This window comes from Bufo gargarizans, chromosome 5, assembly GCF_014858855.1.
Source record: "Bufo gargarizans isolate SCDJY-AF-19 chromosome 5, ASM1485885v1, whole genome shotgun sequence".
Classification (NCBI taxonomy): Eukaryota; Metazoa; Chordata; class Amphibia; order Anura; family Bufonidae; genus Bufo; species Bufo gargarizans.
Genome location: NC_058084.1, coordinates 22,636,843 through 22,650,462, shown reverse-complemented (window position 1 = coordinate 22,650,462; position 13,620 = coordinate 22,636,843). Strand labels below are relative to the sequence as shown.

At 48.7% G+C, this 13,620-nt stretch overlaps 1 protein-coding gene across 1 annotated transcript in view; it reads left to right on the top strand.

The window, feature by feature from the left end:
• The window catches only part of LOC122938040 (cytochrome P450 2C20-like), a 450,693-nt gene that overhangs the window by 164,051 nt on the left and 273,022 nt on the right, over nt 1-13,620 (top strand). Inside the window, exon 2 of the mRNA XM_044293309.1 lies at nt 2,440-2,625. Within this exon, the coding sequence (XP_044149244.1) occupies nt 2,517-2,625 (109 nt within the window). The 5' untranslated portion in view covers nt 2,440-2,516. The remainder of the gene's footprint in view (nt 1-2,439; nt 2,626-13,620) is intronic.

The window sequence follows — 13,620 nt, the reverse complement described above, 5'->3', positions numbered from 1 at the left end:
TCAGCTCAGAAGACTCCAAAATGGACTTTCCCTGGATTTTCACGGTGGAAAGCTGCCACTAATTCATCCGCATGAACCTGGCGGGAAGGTACCCAACATCTCTCCTCTTGACCAAATCCTTTCCAGTTCACTAAATACTGGAGGGACCTCTGGGCAAAACAGGAGTCCAAAATCTTATTAACCTTGAATTCGGGCTCCCCTTGAACCTCCACCGGAGATGGAGTTTGAATAAAGTGAGCTGACTCAGCTGCCAATTTGAGCAGTGAAACATGAAAGGTGTTCACTCCTCAAATCGATGGAGGAAGAGCAACCTTGTAAGTCACCCGATTAATCTTCTGTGTCACCAGTTATGAACCAATGAATGTAGGCCCCAGTTTGGCAGACGGTTGGCGCAAGGGAATGTTCCGGGTAGAGACCCACACTGGATCGCCTACCTTAAACTCTTGATCCACAGTGCGATGACGATCAGAGAGGAGAGTCTATATATATATATATATATATATATATATATATATATATATATATATAGATTAGATTTTATGTCCATGAGCTTTTTGTCTCACCGTATTTGCTGTTTCATTTAGCGTTACCCAGGGTGCACCATGGTGATGCAAACCAGCTGTACACCCAATACCGTACCGTCACTTCACTAGACAAGTACAGGTCCTTCTCAAAAAATTAGCATATTGTGATAAAGTTCATTATTTTCTGTAATGTACTGATAAACATTAGACTTTCATATATTTTAGATTCATTACACACCAACTGAAGTAGTTCAAGCCTTTTATTGTTTTAATATTGATGATTTTGGCATACAGCTCATGAAAACCCACATTTCCTATCTCAAAAAATTAGCATATTTCATCCGACCAAAAAAATAAAAGTGTTTTTAATACAAAAAAAGTCAACCTTCAAATAATTATGTTCAGTTATGCACTCAATACTTGGTCGGGAATCCTTTTGCAGAAATGACTGCTTCAATGCGGCGTGGCATGGAGGCAATCAGCCTGTGGCACTGCTGAGGTGTTATGGAGGCCCAGGATGCTTCGATAGCGGCCTTAAGCTCATCCAGAGTGTTGGGTCTTGCGTCTCTCAACTTTCTCTTCCCAATATCCCACAGATTCTCTATGGGGTTCAGGTCAGGAGAGTTGGCAGGCCAATTGAGCACAGTAATACCATGGTCAGTAAACCATTTACCAGTGGTTTTGGCACTGTGAGCAGGTGCCAGGTCGTGCTGAAAAATGAAATCTTCATCTCCATAAAGCTTTTCAGCAGATGGAAGCATGAAGTGCTCCAAAATCTCCTGATAGCTAGCTGCATTGACCCTGCCCTTGATAAAACACAGTGGACCAACACCAGCAGCTGACATGGCACCCCAGACCATCACTGACTGTGGGTACTTGACACTGGACTTCAGGCATTTTGGCATTTCCCTCTCCCTAGTCTTCCTCCACACTCTGGCACCTTGATTTCCGAATGACATGCAACAGTCCAGTGCTGCTTCTCTGTAGCCCAGGTCAGGCGCTTCTGCCGCTATTTCTGGTTCAAAAGTGGCTTGACCTGGGGAATGCGGCACCTGTAGCCCATTTCCTGCACACGCCTGTACACGGTGGCTCTGGATGTTTCTACTCCAGACTCAGTCCACTGCTTCCGCAGGTCCCCCAAGGTCTGGAATCGGTCCTTCTCCACAATCTTCCTCAGAGTCCGGTCACCTCTTCTCGTTGTGCAGCGTTTTCTGCCACACTTTTTCCTTCCCACAGACTTCCCACTGAGGTGCCTTGATACAGCACTCTGGGAACAGCCTATTCGTTCAGAAATTTCTTTCTGTGTCTTACCCTCTTGCTTGAGGGTGTCAATGATGGCCTTCTGGACAACAGTCAGGTCGGCAGTCTTACCCATGATAGCGGTTTGGAGTAATGAACCAGGCTGGGAGTTTTTAAAAGCCTCAGGAATCTTTTGAAGGTGTTTAGAGTTAATTAGTTGATTCAGATGATTAGGTTAATAGCTCATTTAGAGAACCTTTTCATGATATGCTAATTTTTTTAGATAGGAATTTTGGGTTTTCATGAGCTGTATGCCAAAATCATCAATATTAAAACAATAAAAGGCTTGAACTACTTCAGTTGGTGTGTAATGAATCTAAAATATATGAAAGTCTAATGTTTATCAGTACATTACAGAAAATAATGAACTTTATCACAATATGCTAATTTTTTGAGAAGGACCTGTACATCGCAGCTTAGCCGGCCAATATCCAATTGCTCCCTCAGACCCCACACACATAGAATCACATTACAATCCGATCTCATAACGGTAACATTCAATCTAATATTTCCCCTTTAAAGACGAAACTACTTTTTGCAGGTTTTTTGAGGACATATGTTTTAAAATTTTAAATGTAAAGAATTGGAATTATATGCTTGCATCTTTATATTGCAGCGTTTGTTGGTGCGGTGATACGCCCTAACCAAGAAGAGAGTGGAGAAGCTGGCCATCCTGAGGTCTCTCCGTTATTTATGAAGTTTTCCTTGTGGCACAAATATGTTGAACTACAAAAGAAGTGGTGTGATCTGAAGAGGTTTAAGCCCAAACTTGTAAAGGAGATGAGCAAACGATTATACCCAGGTATAATATTTACATTAATTTTGTATCTCTCTTTACAACACTATAATGTATATATTCAGTTATGCTGCTAATCTGTACAGATGTAGTTTGGATAACACACAACCTCTTAACTCATTGCATTATCTAGAAACAAAAGCCATTGTTAAAAAATTGTGTAACGCATTTAATTGCATTTTGTTTAAATAACACGTCTCCTAAAGGATCTGTGTTAAATCTACTACATAAAACTTATTGCACATCTCGCTGAGTCTTACCTCCGATTGACCATTATCTGTGACTATTCTTTTGACCCTGAGTAACTGACTATATGGCAGTGACTTTCATAAACCCAGTGTCATGGTCTTACCTCCTTGCTGTCCTCCTTCGTTTGACATGTGCTGGCGGCCATCTTGGTTTCTGGGTTTCTTGTAGCCTCCCACCCTGCGGCTCCTCCTTCCCACTGGGAGGAGCTGGATGCCTAGCTCATATATATAGGAGGTCTGTGGCTTCAGTTCCTTGCTTGGTCCTCCTGTGCTCACATGCTTCTAAGACTGCTGCTGCTTCTGGTTCCTGATCCTGGCTTCGTCTGACTACCCTGCTGATTCCTGATCCTGGCTTCGTCTGACTACCCTGCTGATTCCTGATCCTGGCTTTGTCTGACTACCCTTCTGGTTCCTGATCCCTGGTTTCGCAAGACCCTGCTTCGGTTTAGCCATCCGTTTGGACTTTTGCCTTACAGCTTTATTTTCAATAAAGCCTTCTTATTTCCACTCATCTCTTGTCGTACGTCTGGTTCATGGTTCCATGACATTAGGACCAAGCCATGAATTCTGACGGTACAGGGCCATCCTCGCTACCTACGCTGGTTGCCAGACTTGATCAGCAGGATCACCTGTTGGGTCGGTTCGCTGTGGCGTTGCAAACCCTGCTTGAACGCACGGCTCATTTAGCTTCCGTTGCCGATGGGTCGGTTGTCGCTCCTGGGCCCGCTCCTACTGCCGCTCCGGTTGTTGCGCCAGAGTCTACCCCGACACCTGTTGCTGCGCCTGCGGTGTTTCGGGGTATGACCGGTTCTGCCCCCCCTTCCACAGCGCTTTGGGGGGAGAGCCAACTCAGTGCCGAGGTTTCCTTAACCAGGTGGGCATTTACTTCGAGTTGCTGCCACATGCCTTTCCTACTGAGAGATCAAAGGTGGGCTTCTTGATCTCGCTGCTCTCGGACAAGGCCTTGGCCTGGGCCAGCCCTTTATGGGAGAACAACAATCCGGTGGTTGCCGAGTTTTCTGGTTATGTTGCTTCTCTTCGGAAGGTATTCGATGTGCCGGCTCGTGCTGCCTCTGCTGCGAAGCTCCTTAGTTCCATCAGACAGGGTTCACGATCCGTAGCTGAATACGCCATTGAGTTTCGTACCCTGGCAGCAGAGGTGGGCTGGAATAATGAGGCTCTGGTCGCTGCTTTCTCTCATGGTCTCTCGGATGCCTTGAAGGATGAGGTTGCAGCTAAGGACCTACCAGTGGAGCTCGAGTCTCTTATTTCTTTCCTGATTTTGATTGACACCAGACTCAGGGAGAGACCTTCCTTTAAGGAGAGCCTGCGGAGGCCTTCTAACAGATTGGCGCCTACGTTTGCTGTCCCACCCGTGCCTCCCTCTCCTCCCACGCCTCCTGGGGATGACTTGTCTGGGGGTGAACCCATGCAGCTGGGGTTTGCTCGCCTGTCCGAGGGGGAGAGGGTACTCCGGAGACGCGAGGGCCGATGCATGTACTGTGGTCTCGGTGGGCATTTTCGGTTGGCATGCCCGAACCGTCCGGGAAATGCTCGCACCTGAGATCCTGTCGGGGGCAGATCTTGGGTGGAGTCTCCTCGTCCCCGGTTTCCCGTGTTGACAAACCACTGATTACTGTTGTCCTCTCCTGGGTCGGGGGCTCGGTGACGACCCAGGCGTTGGTGGACTCTGGTGCTGGTGGTTTGTTCATTGATAGTGTGTTCGCTGCCGCCAATTCCATTCCTCTGCAGCCTCGAGGTTCCCCACTGGCTCTTGAGGCGATAGACGGCAGACCCCTTCTGCAGCCACACGTGACTCATGAGACCCTTCCAGTGGGGATGGCCATTGGTGCCGTTCACAGAGAGTCAGTCTGTCTCCAGGTTATTTCGTCTCCACACTACTCGGTGGTCTTGGGGTACCCCTGGCTCCAGAAGCATAATCCGACTTTCGATTGGAAATTGGCCGAGATCCTCTCGTGGTCACCGCAGTGTGGGGCTAGTTGCATCCATGGGCCTGTCAAGTTGCTGTGTACTTCCTCGGACTCTCTGTTGCCTCCTGAATACGAGGAGTACCGGGATGTATTCGATAAGGTGCGTGCGGTTGCCCTACCTCCGCACCGCCCATACGATTGTGCCATAGAGTTACAATCTGGTGCCGTTCCGCCTCGTGGCAAAGTCTATCCACTGTCGGTAGCGGAGAATGAGGCCATGGAGGAGTACGTGAGGGAGGCGCTTTCACGCGGACACATTCGCAAATCCTCGTCCCCGGCTGGGGCTGGATTTTTCTTTGTGAAAAAGAAGGGCGGTGAGTTGAGGCCTTGCATCGATTACAGGGGTCTCAATCGCATCACGATCAAGAACACTTACCCGATACCCTTGATTTCCGAGCTGTTCGATCGCCTCAAAGGGGCCACAGTCTTTACCAAACTCGACCTGAGGGCGGCATATAACCTGGTAAGGATCAAGGCGGGCGATGAGTGGAAGACCGCGTTTAACACCAGGACCGGTCATTATGAATCCTTGGTTATGCCCTTTGGGTTGTGCAATGCGCCCGCAGTCTTCCAGGAATTCATCAACGATGTTTTCCGTGACCTGTTGCAGCAGTGTGTGGTGGTCTATTTGGATGACATCTTGGTATATTCTGAATCCATGGAGGCCCACATTCTGGATGTCAGACGAGTGTTGCAACGGTTACGAGAGAACAAGCTGTTCGGTAAGCTTGAGAAATGCGAATTTCACCGATCCCAGGTAACCTTCTTAGGTTACATCATTTCCGCTGAGGGGTTCTCCATGGATCCTGAGAAGGTTTCGGCTGTCTTACAGTGGCCCCAGCCCAGTGGTCTTCGTGCCCTGCAGCGCTTTTTGGGCTTCGCCAATTATTATCGGAAGTTCATCAGGGACTTTTCCATGCTAGCCAAGCCTCTCACGGATCTGACCAAGAAGGGCAGTAATCCCCAGGTCTGGCCGCCCGAGGCCATCCGAGCTTTTGAGGCTCTAAAGTCCGCCTTTGTGTCGGCTCCGATTCTGTCGCATCCCAACCCTGGGTTGCCGTTTGTCCTCGAGGTGGACGCGTCTGAGACGGGAGTAGGCGCCCTCCTGTCTCAGCGTAGAACACCAGAGGGTCCTCTGCTTCCTTGTGGGTTTTACTCCCGGAAACTGTCTTCCGCGGAGTGCAACTACCAGATTGGTGACAGGGAGTTATTGGCCATCGTGCAGGCCCTTAAAGAATGGAGGCACTTGCTCGAGGGCTCGGTGGTTCCGGTTCTCATCCTGACGGACCACAAGAATCTGACCTACCTCTCTGAGGCCAAGAGATTGACACCACGTCAGGCCAGATGGGCTCTGTTCTTGTCACATTTTAATTACGTGGTCTCCTACCTACCCGGTTCCAAGAACATCAGAGCGGATGCCTTATCACGGCAGTACTCCGAGCTGTCCGGGGAGGAGTCGATTCCGACTTCGGTCATACCTCCGAATCAGATCCTGGCCGCCATTCGCACCAGCCTGACCTCTCCCCTGGGTGAGCAGATTTTGGCGGCTCAATCTGGTGCTCCCTCTGGGAGACCCAACGGCAGGTGTTTTGTGCCTGAGGAGTTGCGCACTCGGTTGTTGCGAACCTACCATAACTCCAAGGCCGCGGGGCATCCTGGAAAGAATCAGCTGTCCTGGGCTGTTTCACGTCTGTTCTGGTGGCCTTCTCTACGTTCCGACATCGCCGCATATGTAGCGGCATGCTCCGTTTGTGCCCAGAGTAAGTCCCCTCGGCACCTTCCGTTGGGCCTTTTGCAACCCATAGCCACCGGGGAGCGTCCATGGTCACACCTGGGGATGGATTTCATTGTGGACCTCCCTGCATCCCGAGGCCATACGGTCATTCTCATGATAGTGGATCGGTTTTCCAAAATGTGCCACTGTGTTCCTCTTAAGAAGTTACCCTCTGCACAAGAGTTGGCCTCGATTTTTGCCAGGGAGGTCTTCCGGTTGCACGGTTTGCCCAAGGAGATTGTGTCGGATCGGGGGAGTCAGTTTGTGTCCAGGTTCTGGCGCGCCTTTTGCTCCCAGTTGGGGATTCATCTCTCTTTCTCCTCGGCCTACCACCCTCAGTCCAATGGGGCCGCAGAACGATCCAATCAGGCCTTGGAGCAATTCCTTCGTTGCTATGTCTCCGATCACCAAGACAATTGGGTTGACCTCCTGCCTTGGGCTGAGTTTGCCAGGAACACGGCGGTGAACTCTTCCTCTGGGACGTCTCCCTTCATGGCCAATTATGGGTTCCAACCTGCCGTGTTACCGGAGGTATTCTCTCCCCAGGATATTCCGGCTGTGGAGGATCACCTTTCCGTCCTACATGCTTCTTGGGTACAGATCCAGAGGTCCCTTGAGGTCTCTGCGCAGCGCCAGAGACTCCAGGCTGATCGCAGACGAGCGCCCGCTCCTTCCTACCAGGTCGGAGACCGCGTATGGTTGTCCACCCGCAACCTCAACCTTCGAGTGCCCACTCCCAAGCTGGCGCCTCGCTTTGTTGGTCCCTTCCGAGTGCTTCGCAGGGTAAACCCGGTAGCCTATGCCCTTGCGCTTCCTCCTGGCATGCGGATCTCCAACGTGTTTCATGTCTCCCTGTTGAAGCCACTGGTGTGTAATCGTTTCACTTCCTCGATTCCTCGGCCTCGTCCGGTCCAAGTGGGCAATCGTGAGGAGTATGAGGTGAGCAATATCCTGGACTCACGCCTGGTCCGCGGCCGGGTGCAGTTTTTGGTCCATTGGCGTGGTTATGGTCCAGAGGAGCGTTCCTGGGTTCCCTCCGCAGATGTCCATGCTCCTGCCTTGCTCCGAGCCTTCCACGCACGCTTCCCTCAGAAACCGTTCCTTACTCCGCGGAGGAGGGGCCCTTGAGGAGGAGGTACTGTCATGGTCTTACCTCCTTGCTGTCCTCCTTCGTTTGACATGTGCTGGCGGCCATCTTGGTTTCTGGGTTTCTTGTAGCCTCCCACCCTGCGGCTCATCCTTCCCACTGGGAGGAGCTGGATGCCTAGCTCATATATATAGGAGGTCTGTGGCTTCAGTTCCTTGCTTGGTCCTCCTGTGCTCACATGCTTCTAAGACTGCTGCTGCTTCTGGTTCCTGATCCTGGCTTCGTCTGACTACCCTGCTGATTCCTGATCCTGGCTTCGTCTGACTACCCTTCTGGTTCCTGATCCCTGGTTTCGCAAGACCCTGCTTCGGTTTAGCCATCCGTTTGGACTTTTGCCTTACAGCTTTATTTTCAATAAAGCCTTCTTATTTCCAATCATCTCTTGTCGTACGTCTGGTTCATGGTTCCATGACACCCAGGGTGATCACTCTGGAATAGCAACATGTTGTTCCTATCTGTAGGTTTTACAAACAAGTCAGTATGGAGTCTACCATCTACACAATAAACTGTTGTGTCCAAGAACTGTAAGTTGGTTTGGGAGTACACAGCTGTAAACTGTAGTTCTGCGTGGACCGATTTGATATCCTCCTGGAACTTAAGCAAGTTCTCAAGGGATCCAGTCCAGACAAAAAATATGTTGTCTATATACCTCATCCAGCCCTTCACCAAAGTAAAATGGCTGGATGGGTATACAGAACACTCCTCAAATCTGTTCATGTAAATGTTTGCATAAGTTGGGGCCACATTGGACCCCATTGCGGTCCCCCTCTGTTGTACATAGTAGGTATCCTCGAAGAGGAAGTAGTTGCATGTCAGGATGATCTCCAGAAGGGAGAGAACAAGCAATTTCCCCAGGTTCACGCCACACATCGCAGTAAGTTGATGGAGTTATATTTTTATATATGCACAATGTATGAGGTTTAGGAATGACATATTAAGTTAACCCCGCTGTAAGACGAAACAGAGGAAGGGGCGGTACTCAGTCTTTTTTAATGATGTATTTGCATAATTGATTAGGTCAAATGACCAGCTTAGTAGGGTATATGTATTCGGTTTTTAGTTCACAATGTTAGATTGCTTGAGAAAGATCACACTGATCGAAACGTCGCATTTGTTTTGGTGAAATAAAACATTAAGGATCAAGGCTGGAGAGTGCTGCAGTTTTCTGTTACAATTGCATCTGGATTTGGGGAAGCACAGGACTGGCTTCTGACACAGCGAGCACCACCACAGTAAGAAACAACTAATATTTTCTGTAGTGCTGCTACATTTTTTCTTTCCCTCCCAGACCCTCCCACCTCCTGGACAGCATCCATTTTAGATTGATTCGGAAGCTGCTTTCTTAGTGAGAGGAGGGAAAGTGAAGCTGCTGCTGATCTAATAGAGAAAGCGTTAGCTAGGGCAGTGTTCTGTGTCCACAGACTCATCTGCTGTAAGGACAGCACCCCAAAAAGCCCTTTTTAGGGCTGGTACATCAGTCTGCTTTTTATTTTATTATATTTATATATATATATATATATATATATATCATTTGCCTGGCTGCCCGTGTGTGAGAGGCTGCAGGCTCAGTCACAGACAGCACTGTGTGCACACCATTTATACAGAGTGTGATAGAAAATATCTCACAGATAAAAAAATAAATAAAAATCTATTTAATCACATTTGCAAGCCCGTGTGTGTCAGGCCCACACAGACTGTAATGTGGCCACTGGCTAGTGGCTAGGCCTCCAGTCATACCGTTACAGGGTGTCATTCACTCAAATACCTTGCAGATAAAAAAAAATTATATTTAACATTTTTCAGTTGCAAGCCCGTGTGTGTCAGGCCCACACAGACTGTACTGTGCCCACTACTTATATAGGGTGGCACAGTACCTTGCACGCATAGTACCACTTATCTAAAAAAAAAAAAAAGACAGGCAGAGCCAGGCCACCCCGCAGGGGCAGTCGTGGTCGTGGTGCTGCAATTTCCACTGAACCTGGAATAATGCCCAGTGTTCAGAGGCCACGTACCCTGAACCCCAAAAATTCGGAGAAAATAGTTGACAGGCTTACACAGGACACCCAATCTTCAACAGCTTCCGCTAAGAACCTTGACACACCATCCTCCTCCAGCTCAGCTTTGGTCACCTGCTCTCAAGTTACCACTCTCCCGCCTGCCGCCACCACCACCGCCGCCACTACAGCTGCTTCAATTTATCCCTCAGAGGAGTTATTTACACATCAGTTGGATGAAATTAGTGATGCGCAACCATTATTGCCAGAGGATGTAGATAACAGGGATATGTCTCAGTCAGGCAGCATTACACACATGGACGTATAGTGTGATGATGATGATGATGTTGTACCCGCTGCTGCTTCCTTTGCTGAGGTGTCAGATACAAGTGAAGTGGTTGATGATGACGATGTGTCCGTGGATGCCACGTGGGTGCCTGCTCGAATAGAAGAAGGAGTGGGAAAGTTCAGAAGGGGAGACAGAGGGAGGAGACGAGTTGGAAGCAGGGGGAGGTCGTCGCAAGGAGCTAGTGGCACAGTTACACAGCATGTATCGGCACCCGGGTCAGCCAGACAGCACGCCAATCAACACATGCTGTTGCCACCACCAGAATGCGGTCATTGCACAGCTCAGCAGTGTGGCATTTTTTTGGGGTCTGCCTCTGAAAACAGCGATGCCATTTGCAACCTGTGCAAAAAGAAACGGAGTCGTGGGAAGTCCAACACCCACCTTGGTACAACTGCTTTGCGAAGGCACATGATCTCACATCAAACACCAATGGGATCAACACATGAGTACAAGCAGCACACAAACTCAAAGCCACCATCCTCCTCCTGGTCCAGCATCTTCAGCCACGTCAACCACTGCTGTCCTCCTTGCCCCCTCTCAACCACCCACCACTCCGCCTCTCACCTTCAGCAGTTGCATTTCATCTGCCCACAGTCAGGTGTCTGTAAAGGAAATGTTTGAGCGTAAGAAGCCAATGTCACAGAGTCACCCCCTTGCCCGGCACCTGACAGCTGGCTTGATGGAACTCTTAGCCCGCCAGCTTTTACCATACCAGCTGGTGGAGTCTGAGGCCTTCAAAAAATTTGTCGCTATTGGGACACCACAATGGAAGGTACCAGGACAATTTTTTTTTCAAAAAGCAATCCCAAACCTCTACTCAGTGGTTGAAAAGGAAGTCATGGCATCTCTGGCATAGTGTTGGGGCAAGGGTCCATCTGACCACTGATACCTGGTCTGCAAAGCACGGTCAGGGCAGGTATATCACCTACACTGCGCATTGGGTCAACCTGCTGACGGCTGCCAAGCATGGAATGCGTGGCTCTGCAGCAGAGTTGGTGACACTGCCATGACTTGCAGGCAGGCATATTGCCACCTCCTCTACTCCTCCTACTCCATAACCTCCTCGGCTGAGTCCTCTTCTGCTGTGGCGTCTGGCTGCACATCAACTGAATCCCCCCAGCTCCCCAGGGGCTATTCCACAGCCCGGATATGACAGTGTCACGCTGTCTTGGGGTTGACTTGCCTGAAAGCAGACAGCCGCACCAGACCAGCACTCCTGTCCGCCCTGAACATATAGGTGGATCAGTGGCTGACCCCGCACCGACTGGAGATCGGCAAAGTGGTGTGTGACAATGGAAGCAATTTGTTGGCGGCATTGAATTTGGGCAAGTTGTCATATGTGCCGTGCATGGCACATGTGTTGAATCTCATCGTACAACGCTTTGTGTCTAAGTACCCAGGCTTACAGGACGTTCTCAAGCAGGCCAGGAAGGTGTGTGGCCATTTCAGGCATTCCTACATGGCTATGGCGCACTTTTCAGACATTCAGCGCCGAAACATGCCAGTGAGGCGCTTGATTTGCGACAGCCCGACACGTTGGAATTCAACACTCCTAATGTTCGACCGCCTGCTCCAACAAGAAAAAGCAGTCAACGAGTATTTGTATGACCGGGGTGCTAGGACAGCCTCTGCAGAGCTGGGAATTTTTTTGCCACGTTACTGGACGCTCATGAGCAATGCCGGTAGGCTCATGCGTCCTTTTGAGGAGGTGACAAACCTAGTCAGTCACACCGAATGCACCAACAGCGACCTCATCCCATTAGTTTTCTTCCTGGAGCGTGCCCTGCGAAGAGTGCTGTATCAGGCTGTAGATGAGCGTGAAGAGGAAGAGTTGTGGTCACCATCACCACCAGAAACAGCCTTATCATCGCTTGCCGGACCTGCGGCAACGCTGCAAGAGGAGGAAGAGGAGTCAGGAGGAATGTGGCTTTGAGGAGGATGAAGACAAACCACAGCAGGCATCCCAGGGTGCTCGTTGTTGTTACCTATCTGGTACCCGCGGTGTTGTAACAGAAACATAGAATGTGTCAGCAGATAAGAACCATTTGGCCCATCTAGTCTGCCCAATATACTAAATACTATGGATAGCCCCTGGTCCTATCTTATATGAAGGATGGCCTTATGCCTATCCCATGCATGCTTAAACTCCTCCACTGTATTTGCAGCTGCCACTTCTGCAGGAAGGCTATTCCATGCATCCACTACTCTCTCAGTAAAGTAATACTTCCTGATATTACTTTTAAACCTTTGCCCCTTTTACCTTGTTGATTCCCTTTATGTATTTAAAAGTTTCTATCATATCCCCTCTGTCTCGTCTTTCTTCCAAGCTATACATGTTAAGGTCCTTTAATCTTTCCTGGTAAGTTTTATCCTGCAATCCATGTACCAGTTTAGTAGATCTTCTCTGAACTCTCCCCAAAGTATCAATATTCTTCTGGAGATATGGTCTCCAGTACTGAGCACAATACTCCAAATGAGGTCTCACTAGTGCTCTGTAGAGCGGCATGAGCACCTCCCTCTTTCTACTAGTAATGCCTCTCCCTATACACCCAAGCATTCTGCTAGCATTTCCTGCTGCTCTGTGACATTGTCTGCCTACCTTTAAGTCTTCTGAAATAATGATCCCTAAATCCCTTTCCTCAGATACTGAGGTTAGTACTGTTTTACTGATTTTATATTCTGCTCTTGGGTTTTTACGTCCCAGGTGCATTATCTTACACTTAACATAAAATTTTAGTTGCCAGATTTTTGACCATTCCTCTAGTTTTCCTAAGTCCTTTTCCATTTGGTGTATCCCTCCAGGAACATCAACCCTGTTACAAATCTTTGTGTCATCAGCAAAAAGACACACCTTACCATTGAGGCCTTCTGCAATTTCGCTGATAAAGATATTAAACAATATGGGTCCCAGAACAGATTCCTGAGGTACCCCACTGGTAACAAGACCTTGGTCTGAATATACTTCATTGACTACAACCCTCTGTTGCCTGTCCCTCAGCCACTGCCTAATCCATTCAACAATATGGGAGTCCAAGCCCAATGACTGCACTTTATTGATAAGCCTTCTATGTGGGACAGTATCAAAAGCCTTACTAAAGTCTAGATAAGCGATGTCTACTGCCCCTCCATCTATTATTTTAGTCACCCAATCAAAAAAATCAATAAGATTAGTTTGACATGATCTCCCTGAAGTAAACCCATGCTGTTTTTCATCTTTCAATACATGGGATTTTAGATGGTTTACAATCCTCTCCTTAAGTATGGTTTCCATTAATTTCCCCACTATTGATGTCAGGCTTACTGGCCTATAGTTGCCCGAATCCTCCCTACTACCTTTCTTGTGAGTGGGCACAACATTTGCTAATTTCCAATCTTCTGGGATGACTCCTGTTACCAGTGATTGGTTAAATAAATCTGTTAATGGTTTTGCTAGTTCACCGCTGAGCTCTTTTAATAGCTTTGGGTGTATCCCATCAGGCCCCTGTGACTTATTTGTAT